Source organism: Euphorbia lathyris, chromosome 7, assembly GCF_963576675.1.
Source record: "Euphorbia lathyris chromosome 7, ddEupLath1.1, whole genome shotgun sequence".
NCBI lineage: Eukaryota > Viridiplantae > Streptophyta > Magnoliopsida > Malpighiales > Euphorbiaceae > Euphorbia > Euphorbia lathyris.
The window spans coordinates 60961796-60987678 of record NC_088916.1 but is presented as its reverse complement, the minus strand read 5'-3'; the positions used below and the strand labels follow the sequence as shown (position 1 = coordinate 60987678).

General features: G+C 38.7%; 1 protein-coding gene across 3 annotated transcripts; it reads right to left on the bottom strand.

Moving 5' to 3' along the window:
* LOC136234980 (filament-like plant protein 4) lies at positions 1 to 6803 on the bottom strand. Of its 3 annotated transcripts, XM_066024483.1 has the most exons (7): positions 6694 to 6803; positions 6534 to 6583; positions 4878 to 4979; positions 3941 to 4160; positions 1376 to 3818; positions 991 to 1051; positions 1 to 776 (listed from the first exon to the last, which is right to left on the bottom strand). In XM_066024483.1, exons 3-7 carry the CDS (start codon positions 4971 to 4973, stop codon positions 324 to 326), a joined length of 3273 nt encoding a protein of 1090 aa, XP_065880555.1. In that variant the 5' UTR covers positions 4974 to 4979; positions 6534 to 6583; positions 6694 to 6803; the 3' UTR covers positions 1 to 323. The 3 variants fall into 3 exon arrangements, with proteins under 3 accessions (XP_065880555.1, XP_065880556.1, XP_065880558.1); XM_066024484.1 differs by having other exon boundaries at positions 4878 to 4976; positions 6534 to 6800; XM_066024486.1 differs by lacking the exons at positions 6534 to 6583; positions 6694 to 6803 and adding an exon at positions 6048 to 6210.
* Positions 6804 to 25883: the final 19080 nt, after the last annotated feature.

Genomic DNA, 25883 nt, shown 5'->3' with positions numbered 1-25883 from the left:
TGAAAAACAAACATAACATTTGTATATGGTAACAGTCCAGAAATTATGTTTGTTCAATTAACAAAATTACAGAACCCAAATGAGGAAAAACGCCTAATTAATATGAAGAAACATATACAGCCATTAGTTACAAGAAAAAATTTCAAAAAAAAAAGGTGTTCAAAGCACCATCATTTCACAACTAAGCAAACTCTTCCAACAGGTTGTTTTAGCACCAGCAATGGCAGAGGATATTCCACCTTGAAGTGCTTCTTATTGTTATTATCATCAGTACATATTCTTCTCCCAACCCCAAGGTTATTGTATGCCTGCGAGCTGCAAGTCTAGTTGCCGTTCCTTCCTTTAGAGGAGAAGAATCTGCTAAATCCTCGGTTTTTGTCTGGAGTTTGGACAAGGGGAGTGGATGATGAAGTCGATTTTGTAGGCCTGTGTTTCGGATACTTTGAATTGATCGGTGATCTTGATAGACTGGTTTCAGTATCAGGACTACATGGGGGGTCACGGTTGTACAAATCCATCGGAGACTCGGATCCTACTCTTTGCTGGTTAGTCGAGGCAGTAGCATTTGTATCAGCTTGATTGAAGTCGTGGTGAAAATTCATGCCACTAGTAGTAGGTTCATCTTCACCCAATGCCTCACCCCTTTGACTCCTTTCGCTGTTCGGAGATGCCACGGCCTCTGGTTGAGGACGGAAGGAGTTCAACTGCTTCCCCAGAAGAAATATGGTCTCTTGACACTCGGCTAGCTTCTCTGCCGCAGCTGCTAGTTCGCTCTCCTGTCATAATACAAACCATTTTAAGTTCTTTATATTGACTAGAAATGCTAGATGCGAGTTAACTGTATATTCTACCCCGAAATTCTTCTTCTGGACTTTCAATTATTTGTAAGATTGATGTCTAGTTCATAAATTAACATTTCTGTTCTTTTATGCAAGAATGCAAACTATGTCAATTCAGCGGAAGCTAAGAAAAAAAAGAGGAAATTCTCACTTGTTTGGCTTTGAGGTCGGCTTCAGCGGCGGCGGCAGCACAAACTGAACAACTCTCTTTTCTGAATATGACAAAAACAAATTGCATATCAAAACTAGAACCAAGCATACAAACTGAAAGACTCTGAACTGTTGAGTTGGAAAGATAGTTACAAAAACTAGCATTAAAGCTGTTACATACAAGACAAAACAGATGGTTATCTGCCATCAGAACTCACATGCTTATGCTTTTGGCTCCATGTTATAGTTTACTATATGTATAATTTTTTAGATATCCCATTAAATAATATGAATAACTTTATATGAAGAAAAAATATGGTTGCTGGAAGAGCAAGTAAACTTAGTTTGACCGAGATAAGGGAAAAAAGAAAAGAACGAAATCTTACGTTTGCAGTTGATCTTCAAGTTCCTTACATCTGGACAATGAATCCCAATGACATCTTTTTTCATCTTGAAGCTCATTTTCCAGGTTTTCTGCTTTTGATCGCAGAAGGTTCACCTCAGTCTCTAGCTCCTCTGCTCGAGCTTCAAGTGATCTGTATGACTCTGCCATACATTTTAGTTGCGTCTCTGCCAAGCTGTTCGATTTCTGTGCAGAAGTCAATTGTGATTTGGCTTCAGCTAGAAGCTGCTCAGTTTCATGCAATTGTGACTTTGTCATTTCTAGGTTTTCAGTGCACCTAGCAAGATCAACCGCGACATTATCTTTCTCTGCTTTTAATTCTTCATATTCCTCCAGTGAGACTTTGCACAAAGTTGTGTTTGATCCATAGCTTGATACCATATTTGCATCATCTGGGACCTCGGGATTAGAGGTAGGACTAGAAATACCATTTTGATACCTTTCTCCTGATGACTCCCTCTGAAGAACTTTATTCTCTGGTAATGCAACCTTATCTATACAATCAGGACTATAAATTTCTGCTTCAGAACCTTTATAGCCTAGGACATTAAATCTGAGCTCGCTGGCTTTAGCTAACACAGAAGAAAGGTCAAAAACAAAATCAACCAAACTTGTATTCCCATTTAATGCTTTGTTAAAACTGACCGAAAACTCCTCAATTGTTTTATTCAGACCATTGCCATCAGAAGATGCGTCGTGAACAACCATTGCTTCTTTGCCCAGGAATAACACAAAATCGTGAATGCTAGAAATGGCTGTTGCCAACTCTTGGCTCATAGATTTTAGAGTTTCTGTAGCTGCCTTAATATCTTGCGAAGCGGTGATTTCCTTTACCCTTGTTAAACTGGCATCTCCAGAACAAGTTTGCCCATTGCAAGAGACATCGTCAGGAATCCTAACTTCTTCAGGCACACAACTTACTGAGTGCTGATGCAAAGCATCATGCGTGTCCTGCAAAACGCGTTTAATTTCCTCTAAAGTTTTGCCAGCATCAGCATTCTTAGACGTCGATTCAAGTAACAGAGAAATTTTTGATTGTAGCTTCATCAAAGGTAGCTGGTCTTCAACAGAAGCAGAATCCACTGCTGACAAGCACACATTAGAAGATATGTGATTCCCTGGCGATTCCAAAACATGCTGTGCTTCAGACATGTTATCTTTGCCAGAACAAACCTCTCCTGAAACATCACCATTCACAATTTCAGATGTCTTATTCTTTGGAGAATCTGAAATGGTGGTGACATCGTTTGGATTTAAGCAAGCTAACTTCTCCATCTCTAGGAAATCATCCATAAGCTCTAAGTGCTTTACATCTTTGGTCTTATTTGCCTTCTCCCCACTTTTTTCCTTCTTAGACAGAGACAGCTCAGACATCAGTGATGTTGTCCAAGAGTCAGCACAACTTCGGTCATCATCGTTTCCATCTTCAGACATGGAAGTCACACTAGGAGGTTTGCTCATATATTGACCAGAGTAGCTATCAGTAGAAACCTGAACCAAAGATGTGGGTGCACTTTTCTGTTGATTACCGACATGGAATTGGGCTTCTAAGCTTTGAAGTCTACTTGCTGTCTTGGCACACAGGTTCCTAGAAGCCTGCAGTTCACTATTGCGCTTAGCTAAAGCTTCTTTTAGCATCTTTGTTTCTTCTTCCATGGCCAAAAAACGCTCTGTGAGAAATTCATTCTCTTTATGGAATTTCTGAGCATTGTCAAGTGAAAATTCAGGTACAGCAGACAGATGAGGACTAGGAGGTTTAACAGGTGACCTCCTTAGTCTAGAATCTCCATAATCTCGGCCCAAACTCTCAACTTCTAGCTTCATTTGGGCAAGTGCAGCAGGGCCTGGCAACTTCTTCCGCACTAAACCACGCAATCGTTGACACTCTGCTTCCAGCTTAGCTATTTTTTTGACACCCTCCATGTGTTGCTTGTTTGCAACTTCAGCTGACCTCATGCTCATATTCTTCTCCTCATTACGAATTTCCAGCTCTTTAGCAGCCATATGAAGTTCATATTTCAGTGAATTTATTTCCCTTTCACATGAGTCAAGATTGCTCTTTAGTTGTTCAATTTCTGCCTCAGCTTGCGCTTTTTCTTCGCTTATCTTCATGACCATATTAGAACGCTCATGCAATGACCTTGAAAGAGCAGCATTTTCTGCTGCAGCTCGAAGGAGTTCTTGATCCAAGTTAGCTACTTTTGCTTCAAACTCGTGTTTTATCTTGTCACATTGTTTGGTTTTCAAAAGAATAACGTCTTGCAATTTCTGTTCATGTTCTTCCTTCAGATTTCGAATTTGTCGCATGCATTCTTTAAGAGCACCATCCAAATGTGATGCTCGATCTTCAGCAGTGAGCTTTGAAAGTGTGACAGTTTCAAGGTGGTTTTTCAATGCCAAAGCCTCTGCCTCAGCCTTTTCCCAACCTGTAGTAAATGGTGGTGCAGATATATAAGAAAAACTTAGCCAAGCAGAGCAGAACTAAACTTGTTGTGAAATCAGAACTGAGTTAATTTTTCAGGCAAATTTGATAGGTCAGCAGTCATACCACAAACAGCTTCTTCAGCAACTTTAGCATGCTGTTTCACTAGGTTGTCTTTTGTAGTCATCTCTGAATTTGCTGCAGACAACTTATCATTCAACTCCTTAATCTCATCCTCTAAAGTATCAACTTGTTGCTCACATGTCTTTAATTGATCCTCCAAACCATTCAAATGGTTGTATGATTCCACAGAAATTTGGACATGGGTGGGCTTTTTGTAGTTGTCCTGTTCACATCAGAAAAGATGTAAACACGAAAGAACAAATTATAATTTATATCATAAGAAAATAGCGCAGTAAGATATTTAGTAGACAAATACCCACTAAAACGCCCAACCATTCATGCATGAAAAGATAAGACTGAGAAAAATACTAGCATTGACACAAGATGCTTTTGTGATCACCCAAAGAGGCAAGGAAATAAAAAGTCCTCCAAAAACGAAGTGTGTGATCATATATTTAAGATGCCAAATACAGTCACAGCTCGCCAGATACTACACTCAATTTATGATGCAAAATCTTCAAGACACCATTTGTATTAAGAAACATAACTTTGTGTCTCGATATTTCTAGATACGATATCTTGATAAAAATTCCTAAAACAACATAGAGATATATAGATATGTTGCAATTGCTGGACCAACAGCATCCTAACTGTCATTAGCACAGGGAAGAAAGAGGAAAACAGCAAGGCTCACAATTTAAGCAAGCAAAACTGCTCATAAAAATTAAATTTATATCATACCACTAGATTATTTGGATCATGTATTATGAACACCAACTTGCAGAAAAGTAAATGGAGATTAAAGTCATTCAAAAGGAAAACATAATCGATCAACAGAAGTTATAGATGATTAATCACCAAAAGTTCACAATTAACAATGAAAAGACAATTGGATTATCATGGAACAAACAGAGCAGATAACAAGTGTTCGTGAATATACCTTATCTGCTTGAGATCCAGCAGAATCTGTCGCCAAAGCTGCCTTCTCACTCTTGTCAGATGATTTTTTCTTCCAGGGCCAGCTTCGGCGATCCATTGCCTACTGCAAATGCAGCATAAACATAACTAAGTAATACACATCAATAAAATAAATGATGTAAAGCAAATAGAAAAAAATGCACCCAAATAAGACAATCTCCACAAAGCATGACCATTGAACCCACTTCAATATGTGAAATGATACAATGAGCAAAGGAGAAAAGGAGAGTAATTGACAGTGTTGTCCACACTATATCTAAAATCATGTAATTTCCTGTTTATCACTGTATAGCGTTTGTATCAAGTCAAACTAACAACACGATTAAGCAGAAAACCAGAAACTTCATTAATATACAGACAAATATTTGGACTGTTTACAATCAACTAAAAGAGAAAACGACATGAAGGCTCATGCGTTCACACTTCGTAAACATAATCAGCTTTCATTGTAACGCAGAGGATCCTGCAACTGACCCTCTCACACCAAACTAACCCGATGACGTGGGCCATAACATGATGACAAAAACAACTCGAAATTCTAGGCAGCGTTAAGATGATAGCCTTCCATTATAACAAAACTCCAAATATCACACTCAGTGCCTTCCGTTTTCTTCACAAACCAAACGGAGTTTTATGAAAAATTACTGAAAATGCAACGCCGTTGTGAAAAACAGTGAAACAAAGGATTGAGCAGTCAAAGTAATTTGACAGTTTATTTTCAAGAAATAAAAAATTTCAGAGATTCTGAAGCAAAATAACAAAGCATTATCACAATCTTAGCTCTATTTGTGTATCAGAGATTTATTGAGGTGGAAACATGGAATACTATCAATTTCTCAGAGCATATCAATGTGATTATGTTTAATCAGATTGGCACGCATAACTCTAGAGATCTGTTCAGCACAGGAAAAATATGCAAAGATCTTAAAATCGTAACAAAATTCAGAATGTATAGGAAACAAAATCCATGAACTTCGTAAGATAATTGGGGGAAAAAACAGAAATTAAAAAATCAAAATTTTCTTTCCATTAATGAAATCCAAATTGAGAGGAGAAACAGTTGTGAAGTAGGAAGAATGTACCAACTAGAATTCCCAACCTATTTAAAAAAAAAAAAAAAGTTTGCACTCACGGTATTGCTTTTATGAAGCAACAAAACTGACACACTGAGACGAAAGCAGCAAAACGGCTCTCTAAACTCCGATATAAAAAGAAATAGCCATTTTTGCTGCCTATTTCAGCTAAAAGTGCCACAAAATATAATCCACGGACTAAATCAAAACTGGAAACAAACATAGCTTTCAAGTATCGATTTGAAAAGGAAAAAAAATGAAATGAAAAAGGAAAAACTTGAAATGGAGGAAATCTATAACAGAGACCCCTTCACCGACACCAACAGTAAAACAAAACCACACAAAATTGAAAAACAAACATTGTTTTCGAAAAGAAGAAAGAAACAAATAAATAAACGGGACATTCACGCTAACCTCTACAGTCTCCGTTTTACCTTCCCGCACACACTAATCCCCCCCCCCCCCCCCAACAACTCCAAGAAATAGACTCCTGAAGAAACTTCCAATCATAAAGTGAAGACGGAAAATTGTAAAAATCAACTCACCAGTTGAAATGTAGCTTCAAGTGAAATGAATGAGTAAAAGATGACTGAAACTGAAAACTCAAAAATCAAAACACAATCCGATTAATTAGATTAAGCAGCTTCTTCGCTGGACAATGGCGATCTAAAAATTAATGAGAGCTTCTCCAAATCTTGTTATTACCCTGAGATTGCGGATTTCCGGAGGAGAACGGAGAATGGCCGGAAAGAGGTAACCACGGTGGACGGTGGTGGAGCAGTGGTGGTGGGTATGGAGGGAGTGAAGAAAAAAAAAATATTCAGTTTAAGCCTTGAAGGCGTCACTTAAAAGGCAAGACGCTGAAAAAGCTCCAAAACAATCACCTTTAAATTATTAATTTCTTTTTATTTTTTAGCAGGAATTAATAAAAATGAATAAAAGAATATATAAAAATAAGGATAAAAAATGTATTTTATTGGAGCACTGATACTAGTTGGTTATTGAGTATTGACTAATTTGCCCTTAGGAAAAATTAGAAGGACTAAAAAGTTAATTTGCCACGCTTGTGAGAGAAGCGAGAGGTGAGCTGTACTCGATATTTAGGAAGTGGTGTATGCATGTTTGGACCACCGTCACAGCTCATTCCCTCAAAGTGCTGTAGCCAGAGCATGTGCCTCCTCCTTCCTTCCACTTCTTTCATTTTTTGATTAATCTCAACCCTTGATTTACATTACTTTTCCACTTCTCCTTTTTTAGAAAATAAAAATAATCTAATCCTCTAATTTTTTTATAAAATATTTCTTATTTAAATTTAGTTATAAAATATACCTTATATGTAATTATAATTATTTTAAATTTTAGAATTCAATTTTAATGCTTTTAGTTTAGTTAAAACTGCTTATTTATTCTTGCTTTATAACTCATAATTTTTAGGTTCTTAAAAATATTTTTTTTTAGTAAAAATGGTTTGCAATCCTTCTTATATAGCCCACCAACCAAAATCGCTCCATGTGTCGTTGATTTTATCGAGATTATTATAAAACCATAATTGTCACTATATGAAATAATTTATATATCTAATATAATTATTATTTTTTGTAGGAACGTGAAAAGAAAAAAAAAACAAAAACCAAAAACCTAACATGGGATTAGCCTAGGGAAGCTAACCTCCACCACATCTTCAAAAAAGAAGAGAAGAAAGATAATCAGGAGGATAAGATAAGGTCGTGACGTCCAACATCCCCTTATGACCAACAGTCGCCAAACGATCCGCTACCCGGTTCTGTTCTCTGAAGATATGGCTGAAATTTATGAAATCAAAGGAAGAGCAAAATCTTCTAATACCTTTGATTAGATTTTGGTTATTTAAACAAATAACATTATTATCGGAAATCATTTTGATAGCCTCAAGGTTGTCAGATTCTACAATCAACTTCTTCAAACCCAGACTCTTGGCAAGTTTAAGGCCAGAAAAAATCCCCCAAAGCTCAGCCGAAAAGGACGAACCCAAGTCCAGATTCTGAGCAAACCCAGACAACCAGGCACCCCCATCATCTCTCAAAACACCTCCTGCAGCAATCTTAACGTCCTTAAGGCAAGAACCATCCGTGTTTAATTTCACCACCCCTTCCCTAGGCCTACACCAACCAAGGAGGTGAACAGTCTTCTTCTGGGTCGACCTAGCAAGAGAATCTCCTTTAAAGCTATCAGTAATATTGAATAATTTTTCCGAGAAGAACTCAACTAAATTAGGAATAGAAACAGTTTTCTTTTCAAAGATCTCCTCATTCCTCCACTTCCAAATCTGGTGACAGACAATAGCAAAGAAAATATCAACATGCTCAAGGTTAGCCAATAACTTCCCAATAACTTCCCACTAACTCCACCAACCAAAATCAATCTTTTCATGCACGGTTGATTTTATCGAGATTATTATAGGATTATAATTTTCACTAAAATGAAATAATTTATATATATTTAATATAATCATTAGTAATGTAATTGTAATTATTTTAGAATTCAATTTTAATATCTTTTAGTTTAGTTAACACTATTTATTTTTTTATTATTGTTATAATTCATAAATATTCCTAATTAATTATTAGGATCCTAAAAATGTTTTTAGTTAAAAATGGCTTGAAATCCTTCTGACCCACTAATCAAAATCAGTCTTTTCATGCACGGTTGATTTTATCAAGATTATTATAGGATTATAATTTTCACTAAAATGAAATAATTTATATATATTTAATATAATCATTAATAATGTAATTATAATTATTTTAGAATTCAATTTTAATATCTTTTAGTTTGGTTAACACTATTTATTTTTTATTATTATTATAATTCATAAATATTCCTAATTAATTATTAGAATCCTAAAAAAAATTTTAGTTAAAAATGGCTCGAAATCCTTCTGACCCACCAACCAAAATTAATCTTTTCATGCACGGTTGATTTTATCAAGATTATTATAGGATTATAATTTTCACTAAAGGAAATACTTTATATATATTTAATATAATCATTAATAATGTAATTGTAATTATTTTAGAATTCATATTTAATATATTTTAGTTTAGTTAACACTATTTATTTTTTATTATTGTTATAATTCATAAATATTCCTAATTAATTATTAGGATCCTAAAAATGTTTTTAGTTAAAAATGGCTTGAAATTCTTCTGGCCCACCAATCAAAATCAGTCTTTTCATGCACGGTTGATTTTATCAAGATTATTATAGGATTATAATTTTCACTAAATGAAATAATTTATATATATTTAATATAATCATTAATAATGTAATTGTAATTATTTTAGAATTCAATTTTAATATCTTTTATTTTAGTTGACACTATTTATTTTTTATTATTGTTATTTCATAAATATTCCTAATTAATTATTAGGATCCTAAAAATGTTTTTAGTTAAAAATGGCTTGAAATCCTTCTGACCCACCAACCAAAATCAGTCTTTTCATGCATGGTTGATTTTATCAAGATTATTATAAGATTATAATTTTCACTAAATGAAATAATTTATATATATTTAATATAATAATTAATAATTATAAAAAGTTTATTTCAAATTATAAAATAGTAAATATAAAATGAGTAATACTTCTTAATTAAATATAAACTTAAATTTATATATTCACCTCTTCGAAAACAAAATAAATTTTTATTCACGGCTAAATATTTTGGTGATATCTCATACGTGCAATTATAAAATTGAATTCTTTTAATTTAGTTAAAACTATTTATTTTGTTTTTTTTAATTAATTTTTTTTGGTAAAGAAGGAAACTAAACAACACAGACAGACACTGAACGAACGAAAGCAAAAAGGAAAAACGAAAAAAAAAACCACACGGCCACACTAGGTGGCAATCAAACGGGAAAGTGTTACTCCCAAATAATCTTCTCTCAGAAGCTGGCAGATATTCCTCGGAGCTTGGTGAATAATCTCGAGGCCGATGGGGTATTCAAACGCCTTGTTTGCCATGAAGTCCCCACAACGGTTCCTCTCTCTATAGATGTGAGAGACTGAAATTTGCTCAAACCGTACTAGCAATGTTTGGATATTATGAATTAACGCTCTAGCAGGGTGGTGCGGGGGGCATTGGCTCTGGATCAACGATACAATCTCAGCACAGTCAGATTCCACTTCAAGACGTTTCAGATTCGACCTTAAGGCTACTTCCAATCTTGAAAATATCCCCCAGAGTTCTGCCTCAAAGGAATTACCTCTTCCAATGTTATGCACGAACCCCAGAGTCCAGTCTCCTTCCTCATTACAGATAACTCCCCCGGCTGCAATTCGTCTTGTATCCATTTTGTGCGACCCATCGGAATTTAGCTTCCACATTTCTGCCTGCGGCTTTACCCAACCAATTTGCTTCTCCATCTTCTCTGTTCGTCTCTGCATTTCGATAATGGATTTCCAGCAGATAGCGTTTTCATGCAACCGTTGACGAATAACATCGCCTTCCCTTTTCGGGAGCACAAAGTCTGGCTGGAATATCATTTTATTCCTCTATTCCCACACCTGAGCAGCCATCCCAATGAAAGTACGCTGCCAGTCAGACATCCCAAACGAGGCCATTGGTTTTCGCAGGCAATTCTGGAACCAACTATCTTGCCGCATATTAAAGAATTGGTCCCAATATCGCATTGGAATGATCTCTCTCTAAACCTCAGAGCTAACCATACAATCTCTAAGGGCGTGCACTAGCGACTCCAGGTTGAGGTGGCACCGGGCACAAGTACCATCCTCAACCAAATGTCTCCTTCTTCTCTCTTTGTTAGTAAGGATGCGCCCATGCAAACATAACCAAACAAAAGTTTTGTTCCGCTGGGGGATCTTTAGGCTCCACACTTTCTTGAAGTCCGAATTGGCATCACCATTTCTGTCTTAAGAGGAGATCCAGTCGTAGGCTACCTTGCAGGAGAAGGCCCCATTAGACGCATTTCCCCACACAGGAATATCCCCAAAGTTTGTGTCTTTCTTAATCATAATGCTATGCAGCCTTAACAACACACTCTCCTCAATGTAGCTTTGCAGAATATCCCACTTCCAGCAGTTATTCTCGTCAATCACATCTGCAACCTTCCAATTGGAGTTAGTTTCCTCCACCGGGCGAATAATAACTTGTCGGAGTTTACACCCTTCCAACCACTTATCATCCCAAAAAGAGACCAGTTTCCCATCACCAATATTCCAGGACAGTCCAGTATAGAACTCCTCAAACACATAATGAAGACTGCGCCAAAAATGTGATATGTTTCTAGCTAGCTTCGTAGCTCCCCCAAAAATAATATCCTTGCCATAATTGTTAGCTAACACAGAGGCCCACAACGCATTGGGCTATTTTTATAATCTCCATAAGATTTTCATAAGAAGGACACGATTGGATTTCTCTGCCTTCCGGATGCCAGTTCCACCCTGTTGCTTGGTGGAACAGACTGTGTCCCAGGGTAGTAGATGCATTTTTTCATTGGATGTATTTCCCCATAGAAAACCCATGTTAAGCTTATCAATCTTTTTTAGGACCCCTCTAGGCAGCATGTTAGTTTGCATCATATGATTCGGGGCAGCCGAGGTGACAGACTGAACTAGCAAAACTGGGAAAGCGGGATGCCACAAGCTCTACTCAATGAACTAGCAAAACTGTCAGAGATATTTTTGGAGACGCACATCTTGGACTTCTGTAAATTAATCTTTTGCCCTGAGACCTCACAGAACCTTTCCATAATTTCCATGAAGTTGTGTATTTGTTGGATATCAGCTTCAAGGAAAACGAAAATATCATCAGCAAAAAATAAATGACTTATACCTGGGTCGTTCTTTGAAAGAGTTATTGGTTTAATTTTTCCCACCATGATTGCATCCTTCAACAAGTGGTCCAACCTTGCCATACATAGCACAAACAAGAAGGGGGAAATCGGGTCACCTTGTCTGACTCCTCTAGACGGCCTAAACGGTTCAGAAAGCTCCCCATTTATCAAGACCTGCATAGAACTGGAGCAGATACAATTTTCAATGACCGTCCGCCAGCTGACTGGAACACCAGCTCTAACAAGGGAATCCATAATAAAACTCCAGTTTAGCCTATCATAGGCTTTTTCCATGTCAATTTTAATAGCAACGAACCCCTTCTTACCTTTCTTAATACGCATTGAATGAATCACCTCCTGTGCAATGATAATGTTATCCACAATTTGCCTACCATGAATGAAGCTACCTTGGGTATGAGAGATAATTTCTGGGAATAGGATTTGAAAACGTGTGGCAACAACTTTTGTAATGAGTTTGTAGACCACATTGCAAAGACTTATAGGTCTGAATTACGTAAGGGAGGTGGGATTAGCAACTTTAGGCAAGAGGACCAACACATTTTGGTTTATGGCGTTCACAGAGTCAATCCCGGAAAACACATTAAGCACAAATTCGATGATGCCCTCTTGAACTGTATTCCAATGTTTCTGAAAGAAGAAAGCCGGGATACCATCCACTCCCGATGCTTTAGTGGGTTTTATGTCAAACATAGCTTTCCTAATATCATCCTGGTAGACCTCTCTAAAGATGAGTGCCATCTTGCTAGCCTCTAGTTGGGGATAGGAAGCAAATAAGCTCAAGACTCCCCTAGGCGAGTTGACACAATCCTAGTGCAAAGTGGTGTAGAACTCCAAAGTGTGCCTATGAATATCTTCAAGGTCATATAACCACTGCCCCGAGCCATTCTATAAAGCTTCAATTTTATTCTTCTTTCTTCTGATGATGGTGGAGAGGTGGTAGAACCTGGTATTCCTATCACCCTCCGAAATCCACCTATTCCTGGACTTTTGAAACCAAAGCACTTCCTCTTGGTGAAGAATAGCTATGAGCTCATTGAGGAGGCAGCGCTCCAGCAGAACCAAGCTTTCATCTCTAGCCAGAATCAACTGCTTCTGAACCCCAATGAGCTTTTGCAGAATATTCCTCTTTCGAACAAAGATGTTCCCAAAAACTTTTTTGTTCCATTCAACCGCCTTCTCCTGGAAGTTAACAACATCCTGGGACGGGTGAACCTTTCCGGACCACGAGTTCTCAACAACATTCCGAAAATCTGCATGTTCCTCCCAAGCCATCAAGTACCGAAATGGTCTCAGCTCTCTCTTTCCCACCAAGCCATTAAGTTTAAAAAGCACATGGGCATGGTCTGAGTGACAGAACGGAAGATTAATAATCGAGGCTTCCAGGAAAGAAGCCCTCCCACACTCATTTCCATAGACTTCGTCCAAACGAACACCAACCGGCGCCTCCAACTGAACCTAATCCCAGAAAAAGCGAAATCAAGAACCCCGCATTCATCCATCAAGCTCTTGTTATTCACAGGCCGAGTCCCATACTGAGAGCTTCCTCCCCGCTGGTCCTCCATGCTACCAATATCATTAAAATCGCCCATGATGAACCAAGGATCAGAAATACTTCTGCTGAGTCCAATGAGGTTCTCCCACACAGCCCTTCTGTACGTTGCACCAGGTGAAGCATAAACTATAGAAAGAATACACAACAGCCTACCATCCTTACAAAGTTCACCGTGGATGAATTGGTGGTGAGTTTGAAGAAGGTTCATCTCAATTCCCCGATCTTGCCAAAACAGCCAGATGCCCCTAGACCGACCTTGAGCTTCAGCCCGATGACACTTCCAACCCTTGTAACTCTTAATTATACGATCAGTAGCAGGCCCGCTGACCTTAGTCTCCAAAAGAGCAAACACCTTAGGCCTATGAATCCTCAGCATATCCTTCAAGTGCAAGCGAATTTTCCTGCTCGCTGCACCCCTTACATTTCAAAATAAAAAATCCATAAATATATATGCAAAAAAGAAACCGGAATCCCCAGTCAACCACTTACTTAGCATTAAGAACAGTCTTACTAGCACTAGCTTTGCTAGTTAGGTTCTTCAACTTATTGTCCCAATCCTTCTACCTATCAGTAAACATCTTCTTAAGAGGGATGGATGAGGATGCCGGTGGAATATTCTCCAACCCTGACCCAGTCCGCATTCCTGTCATCTGCTCCTCAGCTTTGAACTTCTCCTACATGTTAGTTTTTGGTGAAGCCCTGAAGGCATTATCATCAATAAGCATATTTCCGCCCTCAGTTTTTTCTAAGCTCACATCTGTTGAAACACCTTTCCACGAGATTTTGATTTGACAAAATAATCCATGATTAAGAGACAATTAAACTTAAGTGCTTTGATTTAATTGTACTAATATGTTTGTTCATTGTTGAGTATATATGTATATATCAAAAAGTAAAGACAGGACTAAGTCAGCATGATATCACGGCACAAGCTGAGTAAAATGGAACTCAGCACTAAAGAAGATAAGTCATCTTCAGAACAGAAGCTAAAAAGATCAAGTCAATCAATGAAGCTGAGTGGAACGGAACTCAGCATCAAAAGTAGAAAAGACTTCTTAAGAACTATGTCTTGTAAAACGAAGCTGACCATGGAAGCTGAGTAAAAGAGAACTCAGTATCTCAATTGGCAACAATCAAAAGACAATGAATAACAAAGTCATGCCAAGTGATCTTCAGGACAGCACCAATGATCCTTTAGCTAAAAGATAAGTCCGACAACTGTCTGAACCAATAATAGGAACCTCGGAATTACGCACAGAAATGATTTCGAGATGCATGGGTCAAACGTCAGTTAGCTAAAAGACGAAACCTGTACAAGAAGACAAAACTGCAAGAAAAGGACAAGCCTGGCACCTGAGGAAATCAGACGACAGGATTGGCCTGCAAGCCTGAAGCTGACCAGAGCCTTATCTCCCAAAAGAGCTGTTTTGGATTCAACGGACATATCAAATTCAAATGATTTGATCTTCAGATTACAACTATAAAAGGACAAGTATACCTTTTGGATCATTGCCGAAACACAGAAAATACAAGAGAGAAAAATACAAGCAAAAGCACATCAAAACAAAAAGAGATCTTACACCAATTTTCTATTCTTGTGTAAAAGCTAGAGTGATTTTTGTAATCATATAAAGTGTTCTTTGTCTGAAAAAGAACAAGTCTGTATCAATTGTATTATTGAGAGAACTGTGCTGAGTACTCGGTGTTGAGTGCTTAGTGGTAGAGAAACCTAAGTGTTCGGTTATAGCACTTAGTAGGAGTTGAGTAGACGAATAGAGGAAGGTACTCTTGCATATTCAACTGCCTTATAAACGGTTTGTGCTCTACCTTTAAAGAGCTCAGTATTGGATTTCAAAAGCCCGGAGGGACTCTAGGGACTGGACGTATGCGGAGAGGCCGAACCAGGATAAGTCGTGCTGAGTAATCTCTAAACTCTCTCAATATATATATATATATATATATATATATATATATATCTGTATGTGTTGCTTGTTATATTTACTCAGCATATAAATTGTCTAAATTGATATTGAGTAAATAAGAGTGCTGAGTTGGAAGCTGACCACAAAAGTGTCAATTCCCAACTCATATGTAAAATAGTTCTAGTCAATATCTGACTAAAGTTATCTTACATTACAATCGGCCGTGCTGACCAAAGCTGAGTTAACAAACTTAAGAAAATATATTAAGTCAGCTTAATTAATAACGAAAAAGTTATATTAGTTCCTAACCCCCCCCCCCCCTTGGAACTAATCACACGGGACCAACAAGTGGTATCAGAGCTAAATAACTCACTATTCAAAGATTTAACAATCTTGAGCTGATCCCGATAAATGGCTGAGAACAGCACTCGTTTCTTTCCCGGGAACCAAACAACACAGATACTCCCAGAGGGATTATCAATTAGTCGGCCTCCCCTATTCTTTGGATCCAATTATACATTCTGGAAGAATAAGATGAAGAATTTCATTCAAGCCACAAATATAAGTGCATGGCTTGCAATAGTTCAAGGCCCATATGTGCCTTATAAAATTGTTGACAATGAGAAAATTGTTAAGAGTGAAACTGAGTGGTCAGAAGATGACCTTAAAAAATTACAAAACAATGCTTCGGCTATCAATATGCTTCACTGTACGTTAGATGGTGCAGAATACAATAAGATTTCAGGTTGCGAGTCAGCACAGGAGATTTGGAAAAAGCTTGAAGTAACCTACGAAGGTACAAGCAAGGTTAAGGAGTCAAAGGTGAACCAACATATGAGATTATACGAGCTGTTCGAGATGAACGACGATGAGGACATCTCAGAAATGAACGCCAGATTCACCAACATCATAAATGAGCTAAAGAGGCTTGGCAAGAACTTCACTGAAGAAGAGCAAGTGAAGAAAATTCTGAGAAGCTTACCTAAGAGCTGGCAAGCTAAGAAAACTGATGTAGAGGAAGCTCAAGATTTGACCACATACAAATACGACGAGCTGATCGGATCTCTGCTGACTCATGAGATTTCTATGAAAAATTTTGAAGCAAAAGAAAAGTCAGAAGACAAGAAACAAAAATCGCCTGTCATGAAAGCTGACTCAACCGAAGTTGACTCATCGGACGATGAGGAAATGGCCATGTTCACAAGGAAGATTAAGAAGCTGTTCAGAAAGAATGAAAAGAACAGCAAGAGGCCATTCAGAAGAGGCGACAGGTACAAAGCTGAGTCTAGTGACAAATACAAAAAGGACAGCTCCAAATTTGTCATATGCTTTGAGTGCCATCAAACTGGGCACATTAAGTCAAGCTGCCCTAATCTAAAGAAAGACAAGAAGGGAAGTAAAAAGGCAATGGTGGCCACATGGAGTGATAGCGATGACTCAACATCGTCAGAAGCTGAAGCCACTGAGTCAGCAAACATATGCTTCATGACTGATGACGCTGCTAACCACACTCAATCTGAGCATGCTGACCTCTCTGAAGAATCTGAGCAGGAGGAATACTCAAATGAGGTAAGATCCTTACATTTGCTTAGAAAAGAAATGATTAACGCCCTGAGTGATTTATATACACTAACTAAAAAGTGTAATAAGAAAATAAAGGCACTCAGCAGGCGGTGTGACGAGATTGAAGAGGTCAAACTTAGTGACCTCCGATATCTTCTCCAAGACAACTCAACCTTGCATAGCAATATGGAAATTATGCATAAGTTTGTCTCGGAGGTCCAATCAGATTTAAAGAAATTAAGAAAGGATGTCACAAATCTTCAGAGCCAAACTAAAGGCTCAAACAAAAACAAATCCCATGCTGAGTACCCAGGTACTAGTCAGCATAGACAGTTCACTCAATGTGACTATTGTGGGAAAAGGGGACACACAAGAGATGTGTGTTGGTATAACATGCGGATTGTCCAATGTGACTTCTGCGGAAAGAAATGACATACCACTAAGGGATGTTGGCATGCTCAGCACAATGGTGCTGACCAAAAACAAAGTCACCCCAAGAGGGTAACATTCTATGACTTCTGTGGTAAACAAGGCCACACAATAAAAGTATGTCGTCACAAATTAAAACATGACTTTGCACCTGTTTATGCTAAAAAACGAGGACCCAAAAAGAATTGGGTACCTAAAGATGAATGATTCAAAATGCAGGTGAGCCTGAGGTGCGTGGAGAAGTCAAAACTATGGTATATTGACAGCGCATGCTTGAGGCATATGACTGGTGATGAAACTCAGTTCATCACACTTGAGCTTAAACGAGGTGGAAACGTAAGCTTTGGAGACAATAAGAAGGGTAAGATAGTAGGATTAGGCACTATCGGAGGTAACCCCACCATTGATTCAGTCTCCTTAGTTAAGGGTCTCAAATATAACCTATTGAGTGTAGCTCAGCTTTGTGATAGCGGTAGACAGGTTATATTTGATGCTACTCAGTGTCGGATACTCGAGGGAAAAACAAATAACTTGATTTTAACTGCCCCTCGTGTTGACAATGTATTGATGTTGAGTTTAGAAAAACAATTTTCCAAAAACATATGCTTAGTGTCTAAAGAGGATAACTTCTGGCTATAGCATAGGAGACTTGGTCATGTAAGCATGGACCTCCTAGCCAAATTAGCTAGAAAGCAACTAGTTGAGGGATTGCCCAAATTGAAATTTGAAAAAGATCAATTATGTAATGCTTCTCAGCAAGGTAAACAAACGAAAAAGTCTTTTCAAAGTAAAAACATTGTCTCAACCAAAAGACCATTGGAATTACTACACTTGGACCTTTTCGGACCTGTCCAGCCACTCAGCTTGGGCGGTAAGAAATTCTCCTTAGTCATTGTAGATGATTTCTCTCGGTATACTTGGATCATCTTGCTGAGTAGCAAGGATGAAACATTTGAGATGTTCACCACATTGATTAAAAAGCTTGAAAATGACAAAGACCTAAAAGTAGCTCATATTAGAAGCGACAATGGTATAGAATTCAAAAACCAACAGTTTGACGAATTCTGTGAAGCTGGTGGTATTGACCACAATTTCTCTGCTCCTAGAACGCCTCAACAAAATGGGGTTGTTGAAAGGAAGAACAGAACAATTGTCGAAATTGCTAGGACAATGCTAAGCGAAAATAGGCTTCCAAAGTATTTCTGGGGTGAAGCTGTCCACACAGCATGCTATATACTCAATAGGGCCTTAGTTAGACCTATTCTTAAGAAAACCCCATACGAACTTTGGAAAGGACGAAAGCCCAACATTGGCTACTTTCGTGCCTTTAGGTGTAAATGCTTTATACTCAATACAAAAGAGAACCTTGCTAAGTTTGATGCTAAAGCTGACGAAGCGATCTTTCTAGGGTACTCAAATAAAAGTAAAGCATATAGAGTGTATAATAAACGAACTCAAGTTATTGAAGAGTCTGTCCATATAGAGTTCGATGAAACTGACCCTGCATGAAAGACAACTCAGTCCGCCGAAGATGAACCGAGCTCAGCTTCCGCTGATCAAACAGGAGCTACTGAGTCATCATTACAAGGACTGACCAAAGGTAAACATGAACCCCAAATTACCTTTGCTGACCAATCTGTTCCTGCAGATATTGTAGAAACACCTACTCCAGACAACTCAACATTACCCAAAGAAATAAAAATCCCAAGAGGACATTCGGAGAAGTCCATTCTTGACGCCGCTGACAACAAGCTGATGACAAGAGATCAGCTTAGAAAGTATCTCGGCAATGTTGCATTCGTCTCAGTAAATGAGCCAAAGAACTTCGCCGATACTGAGCACGATGAATATTGGATCAATGCTATGCAATAAGAGCTTGATCAATTCACAAGAAATGAGGTATGGGATTTAGTGCCAAAACCTAGGAATCAAAAGACCATAGGAACTAAGTGGGTCTTTAGAAATAAACTAGATGAGCAAGGCAACGTAGTTAGAAATAAAGCCCGACTTGTAGCCCAAGGCTATAGTCAGCAAAAGGGCATTGACTATGGTGAAACCTTTGCACCCGTTGCTAGGTTAGAGGCTATACGAATATTGTGTGCATATGCTAGCTATATGAATTTTAAATTATATCAAATGGATGTTAAAAGTGCTTTTCTTAATGGCTTTATAAACGAAGAGGTATATGTTAGTCAGCCTCCAGGGTTTGAAGATCCAAAGTTTCCAAACCATGTTTATAAACTTAAGAAGGCCCTGTATGGCCTAAAACAAGCTCCAAGAGCGTGGTATGAGAGGTTGACCAACTTCCTGCTGACCAGGAATTATGTCAGAGGCAAAACTGACACAACCCTGTTCATTAAGAAAAAGGGTAAACATACCCTGCTGGCACAAATTTACGTAGACGATATAATCTTTGGTGCTACTGATGAATCCTTGTGCAAAGAGTTTAGTAAACAGATGCAAACTGAGTTCGAGATGTCCATGATGGGTGAACTCAACTTCTTCCTTGGACTTCAAATCAAGCAAGGTAAGAACGGCATCTTCATTAGTCAGTCCAAATACGCCAAAGAAATGCTAAAGAAATTTGATATGGAAGATTGTAAACCCATATCAACCCCAATGGGTACTGACACTGTCCTATGCAAAGATGAGAAAGGTAAATCTGTAGATAGCAAGCTATATCGAGGTATGATTGGCTCTCTACTTTACCTTACCGCTAGTAGACCTGATATTCAGTACTCAGTATGTTATTGTGCAAGATATCAAGCTGACCCCAGGGAATCTCACCTTATAGCTGTAAAAAGAATCTTTAGATATTTGCAGAGCTCAGTTAATGCAGGTTTATGGTATCCAACCTCAAGTGACTTCACACTCATTGGATACACTGATGCTGACTATGGACGAGATAAGCTTGAACGGAAGAGTACTTCAGGAGGATGTCACTTCCTTGGAAGCTGTGTGGTATCTTGGTTCAGCAAGAAGCAGTCATCAGTTGCCCTGTCTACAACTGAAGCTGAGTACGTAGCTGCTGGAAGTTGTGTTGCACAAGTCCTATGGATTAAGCAACAACTTGAGGATTATGGAGTCAAAACATAAACAATTGAAGTCAAATGCGACAACAAAAGCATTATTGACCTGTCTAAAAATCCAATCCAACACAGCAGGATGAAGCATGTCAGCATAAGGCATCACTTCATTAGGGATCATGTACTCAAGGGTGAGATCAAGCTGACCTACGTTCCAACAGATGAACAGCTTGCGGATATCTTCACCAAGCCTTTGGCTCGTGAGCAATTCAACATACTAAGGGAAGCTATCGGTATGTCTAATCCTCTTCAATAGAACTATGTGCTTAATTGAATGATTGAGTGATTACCATACTGAGTGATATGTGCTAAATTAGTAACTTCTGCATGCTGAGCTTAATATGCGTTATAGAAAATCACCCTATGCTGAGTAAGACATACATGCTGAGTGATTATTTTAGGCTGAGTTACTAAAGCAGTATGAAAACTCTCTACATAAAAACTGTGCACTCAGTACCACAAAACGTTTAGTATTCTAACAAACTGAGTAAAAATCACTTGCCCAATTAATGCTAGCACACGTGCCATAAATATCCACCTAGGATAACGTAATCGCAATAATAAACGCATCGAATATGTCATAATGCCAGAATCCTTGTCGATTGATCATCTCGAGGTAAAACGGCTAGTTCAAACATTTAGGATCATTCGAAATTCTATAAATAGTGGACGAATTCCCACTTTTAACTCTTCACACTTGAAATTTCTGGAAATCAATCTCTCTCTCTCTCTCAAAATCCCAAACCTCTCAAAGATTTCTAAGAATCATGTCTAAGAACTCACAAAACCTCTCCGATGCTGGTTCCGACGAAAACCACCCCGATGAAAATCCTAAATCTCCTGCTCAACAAGAACAAAGCAAGACTCCCACCAAGTCTCAAGAACCTGGTCAGCATGACCAAACTCCGAACAAAAGCTCCCATGCTGACTTGGCTGCTTCATCGAAAAGGAAACAGAAGCAGGATAAGGGAAAGAAACCAATGGAACGTACCTATTCCCTAGTTTACAACAGCGTAAGGGGATATGTGGAAGCTGAGCAACCCTTCTGTGAGTGGATCTCAAAGAACGGCTGGACCGATCTATTCTCGATTCGAGAAGCCACTTATCCTGAGTTAGTGAAGGAATTCTACGCTAACCTAAGAGCCGTTGATGATGACCGGGACTACATGGTCACCAAGGTTCAAGGAAAAGATATCTTCATCAACCCTCCTTACCTTGCCAAACTGCTAAAACTCAAAACCGAAGGAGCTAAACTTCGAAAAACAGGTGACCATGAAAAAATTGACTATCCCACTGAGTTTTGCAAACCTGCCGGTCATGTCGGAGAAATTTCGAGTACCTCCATGGGTCAGAATCAAAAGATGGCCCATTACATACTCACCAACTTCCTCTTCCCAAAAATCAATGTTGCGTCCTTAGCATCCAACTCCGAGCAGTGCTTTATTTGGCACATGCTGACCTACCAGCCGATCAACATGCCGATCTTTCTCATCGGTGGTTTCCATCGGAGTACGGGTACCCTTAGATTAGGCTCCCTAATCACCAGGATCCTCAAAGACCACCAAGTAAGCTTAGTGGAGGAAATTAATGTCTGGGGCACAGAAATCACAGCTGCTGTATTTGCCTTCGACCAACCAATAGTGCCCAAGAAAGGAAAAGGGGCCGCGGTTGAAGGTCAGGATCCGCAGAAAGAAAAGAAACCTGCTAACCGCACTCGGCAGGATAAAAAGAGGAAAGCTGACTAGGCAGCTAAAGACATTAACACAGCTCCAAAGAAGCTGAGAATTGTGTCAAGGGGAAAGAAGGCTGGAGCTGAGCAAGGTCAGGAAGAACCTAAGTCAGCTGAAAAAAGAAAAAGGCAAGATGAGCCTGAAGAAGAAAGTGAAGAAACTACAGATCAACCTCTGCTGAAGAAGAAGAAGAATTCTGGTTTGCAACCTATTGAAGCTGCTCCTCTTAGTTTGATAGTAACTCTTGACTCACACTTTGTGAGAAGTCAAGGAATTGATCTCGAAAAACCACCCACTGACCAAGATAAAGAAGAATTTGAAAATCTCGGAGGACAGGTTGATGCTGAGGAGACAGAAAATGTTGAGCAAACTGAGACAGCAAATGTTGAGCAACACGAGGAAGTGGATGTTGAGCCAACAATAGGTGTTGAGCATGAACAAATAGTCAATACTAAGCTGGTTGAAGAGCAGGCTGAGCCCACAGCAAAGGAACATGCTGACCTAGGGGTACATTCACTTTCTGACTCTCTTGATTCTATTCAAGCTGACCCCTCTCCTCCAAAGGCTAAGAAATTGAGAAGGCTTAAGAAAAAGGCTCAAAAGTCACCAGTTATTGATCTTTTGGGTGATTCTCCTCTGCGGGATTCCATTACTGATCTATCGGATATGCAGTTCCAATTTTTCTCAAATCCCACTGAGCCTTCTCCAACGGAACTTCAGAAAAATTAAGCATCTGTTACTCATCCTGAGGAACAAGCCAAGTCTCCGGAAAATCCAATCCATGCCGAGCAAGAGCTCGAAGTCCAAGCTGCTCAAGGTGAAAAGCATGCTAAGGAAAATCCTGCTCAAACTGAGTTGCCTCCTCCTGCACCAACTCAAACCAACATTGAGCAGGTCAGTATCTTTGTCGATCCACCTCCTTCCCATCCAATATCGCAGAATGTTGAGCAGTAAGTTCCTGCTGCTACTCAAAGTCTAGTTGTTAACCAAGCTGTCCCCTCTGCTTCCACTCGAATTCCGGCAACTGAGTCAATTCCTGAAACAACATATGCCTATCTTCATGCTACTGAGTCTGGACATCGCATCATTGACTCCGCTCAAACTATTCTTCAGGATTTGAATACTTCTCATGTCGATGCTGCTGGGTCTGCTAATGTTGAGTCTCCACAAATTTCGTCTATCACTCAGCTCCTCAACGAGATCAAGGGTCTCAAAGATCTGGTAAGTGTAATGACAACAGTCCAAACACAGCAACCCAAGCAAGAATCCATCGTCAAGCTGGCCGAACTACAGCTAATGATGGTGAATCACATGGATTCCCTTCAAGGCCAAATTAATGCTCTTTCTGCAGTTAACACGGGCTATGCTACCTCTGCTGAGTTGAATCAATATTTTACCAAGTTAAACTCTGAGCTGACCGGCACTCGCGAGCTAATCTCCTCAACTTCTCAATGTTCGGTCGAACAAATTAGCGAAGCTGTCCGTCTACTCAACTTGAGTAATGAGGAAATGGAAACTGATCAACTCAAAACGAACGAGCTGTTGCAATACTCTAGGGACACTTACAAACATGTGCGTCACACAAACGTTCAACGTCAATTTTATGATTCGGGTCTGCTTAAAATGTACTATCAAGCCTATGCCCAGCTGACTGACACAATCACATGGATTGGAAAATCCCAAGAGTATATACTCAGTATGTTCAGTGCCTCTATCCGAATTCCCCGCGATACCTTAGACGATGGTATACCCGTTTTTGATGGTCTAAGAGAAAGCACGAAAAGGCTTAAGGCTTATTCAGTGCGATTAACTCGTGCTGCTCTCAACGACACTTTCGTTCCTCCTCCGCCTGATGGTGGCAAAACGGAGGACAAAGAACAAGCTGATCAAACTCAACACATAGGAGAAGCCTCTGGGAGTCAACAGCAACAAAAGGGAAAAGGCAAAGTCAATCCTGCCCATCCTTCCCAAGTCAATAGGAAGAAATAGTCTGGCTAGATTTGCTAGGATTTATTCTTGACTTGTATTTTTTTGCGTATGTTGTCTTGCTGACTATCTATAGAAATTATGCATCTCTTATTTCAAATTGATTAATCTTATGCGATGCTAACTTTCGTATTGTGCTTTATGCTGATCTGTCTTAATTGAACAAACAAACAAACGAAAAAGGATTAAACTCAGTACACATTAGACTTGATACATTTGATCTGAAAAAGTTTTCCCATAACTGTGTTATCAAACTAACCATGTATCAAAACTGAGTTAAAACACATTGACCTCTTCTGAAAAACTGACCTAGGCTCATCTGAATTAGATCTTGGAAGGTCTAGAATTGAACTAAGTCAGTATAAGCATGCCTAAATTTTACTCAATTGAATCTTAGAAGGTTTAGAGTTAAGTTAAGTCAATAGATTCAACCCTTACGGGGGAGTAATTTCAGAAGCACAAAAAAAAAAAAGAATTTCAATCATGGAGAATCTCAATGCTGAGTTCCATCAATTAAATATTTTGCCAAAATTAAAATGGGGGAGTTTGTTAAAACACCTTTCCACGAGATTTTGATTTGACAAAATAATCCATGATTAAGAGACAATTAAACTTAAGTGCTTTGATTTAATTGTACTAATATGTTTGTTCATTGTTGAATATATATGTATATATCAAAAAGTAAAGACAGGACTAAGTCAGCATGATATCACGGCACAAGCTGAGTAAAATGGAACTCAGCACTAAAGAAGATAAGTCATCTTCATAACAGAAGCTAAAAAGATCAAGTCAATCAATGAAGCTGAGTGGAACGGAACTCAGCATCAAAAGTAGAAAAGACTTCTTAAGAACTATGTCTTGCAGAACGAAGCTGACCATGGAAGCTGAGTAAAAGAGAACTCAGTATCTCAATTGGCAACAATCAAAAGACAACGAATAACAAAGTCATGCCAAGTGATCTTCAGGACAGCACCAATGATCCGTTAGCTAAAAGACAAGTTCGACAACTATCTGAACCAATAATAGGAACCTCGGAATTACGCACAGAAATGATTTCGAGATGCATGGGTCAAACGTCCGTTAGCTAAAAGACAAAACCTGTACAAGAAGACAAAACTGCAAGAAAAGGACAAGCCTGGCACCTGAGGAAATCAGACGACAGGATTGGCCTGCAAGCCTGAAGCTGACCAGAGCCTTGTCTCCCAAAAGAGCTGTTTTGGATTCAACGGACATATCAAATTCAAATAATTTGATCTTCAGATTACAACTATAAAAGGACAAGTATACCTCTTGGATCATTGCCGAAACACAGAAAATACAAGAGAGAAAAATACAAGCAAAAGCACATCAAAACAAAAAGAGATCTTACACCAATTTTCTATTCTTGTGCAAAAGCTAGAGTGATTTTTATAATCATATAAAGTGTTCTTTGTCTGAAAAAGAACAAGTCTGTATCAATTGTATTATTGAGAGAACTGTGCTGAGTACTCGGTGTTGAGTGCTTAGTGGTAGAGAAACCTAAGTGTTCGGTTATAGCACTTAGTAGGAGTTGAGTAGACGAATAGAGGAAGGTACTCTTGCATATTCAACTGCCTTGTAAACGGTTTGTGCTCTACCTTTAAAGAGCTCAGTATTGGATTTCAAAAGCCCGGAGGGACTCTGGGGACTGGACGTAGGCGGAGAGGCCGAACCAGGATAAGTCGTGCTGAGTAATCTTTAAACTCTCTCAATATATATATATATATATATATATATATATATATATATATA

What these genes read in the sequence shown, in the direction of transcription:
- LOC136234980 (XM_066024483.1), bottom strand. Translation starts at nt 4,973, where the DNA reads ATGGATCGCCGAAGCTGGCCCTGGAAGAAAAAATCATCTGACAAGAGT. An exon ending in CTGGATCTCAAGCAGATAAG is followed by an intron (nt 4,161 to 4,877) that starts GTATATTCACGA and finishes TGATGTGAACAG; the next exon opens with GACAACTACAAAAAGCCCAC. An exon ending in CCGACCTCAAAGCCAAACAA is followed by an intron (nt 777 to 990) that starts GTGAGAATTTCC and finishes GTATTATGACAG; the next exon opens with GAGAGCGAACTAGCAGCTGC.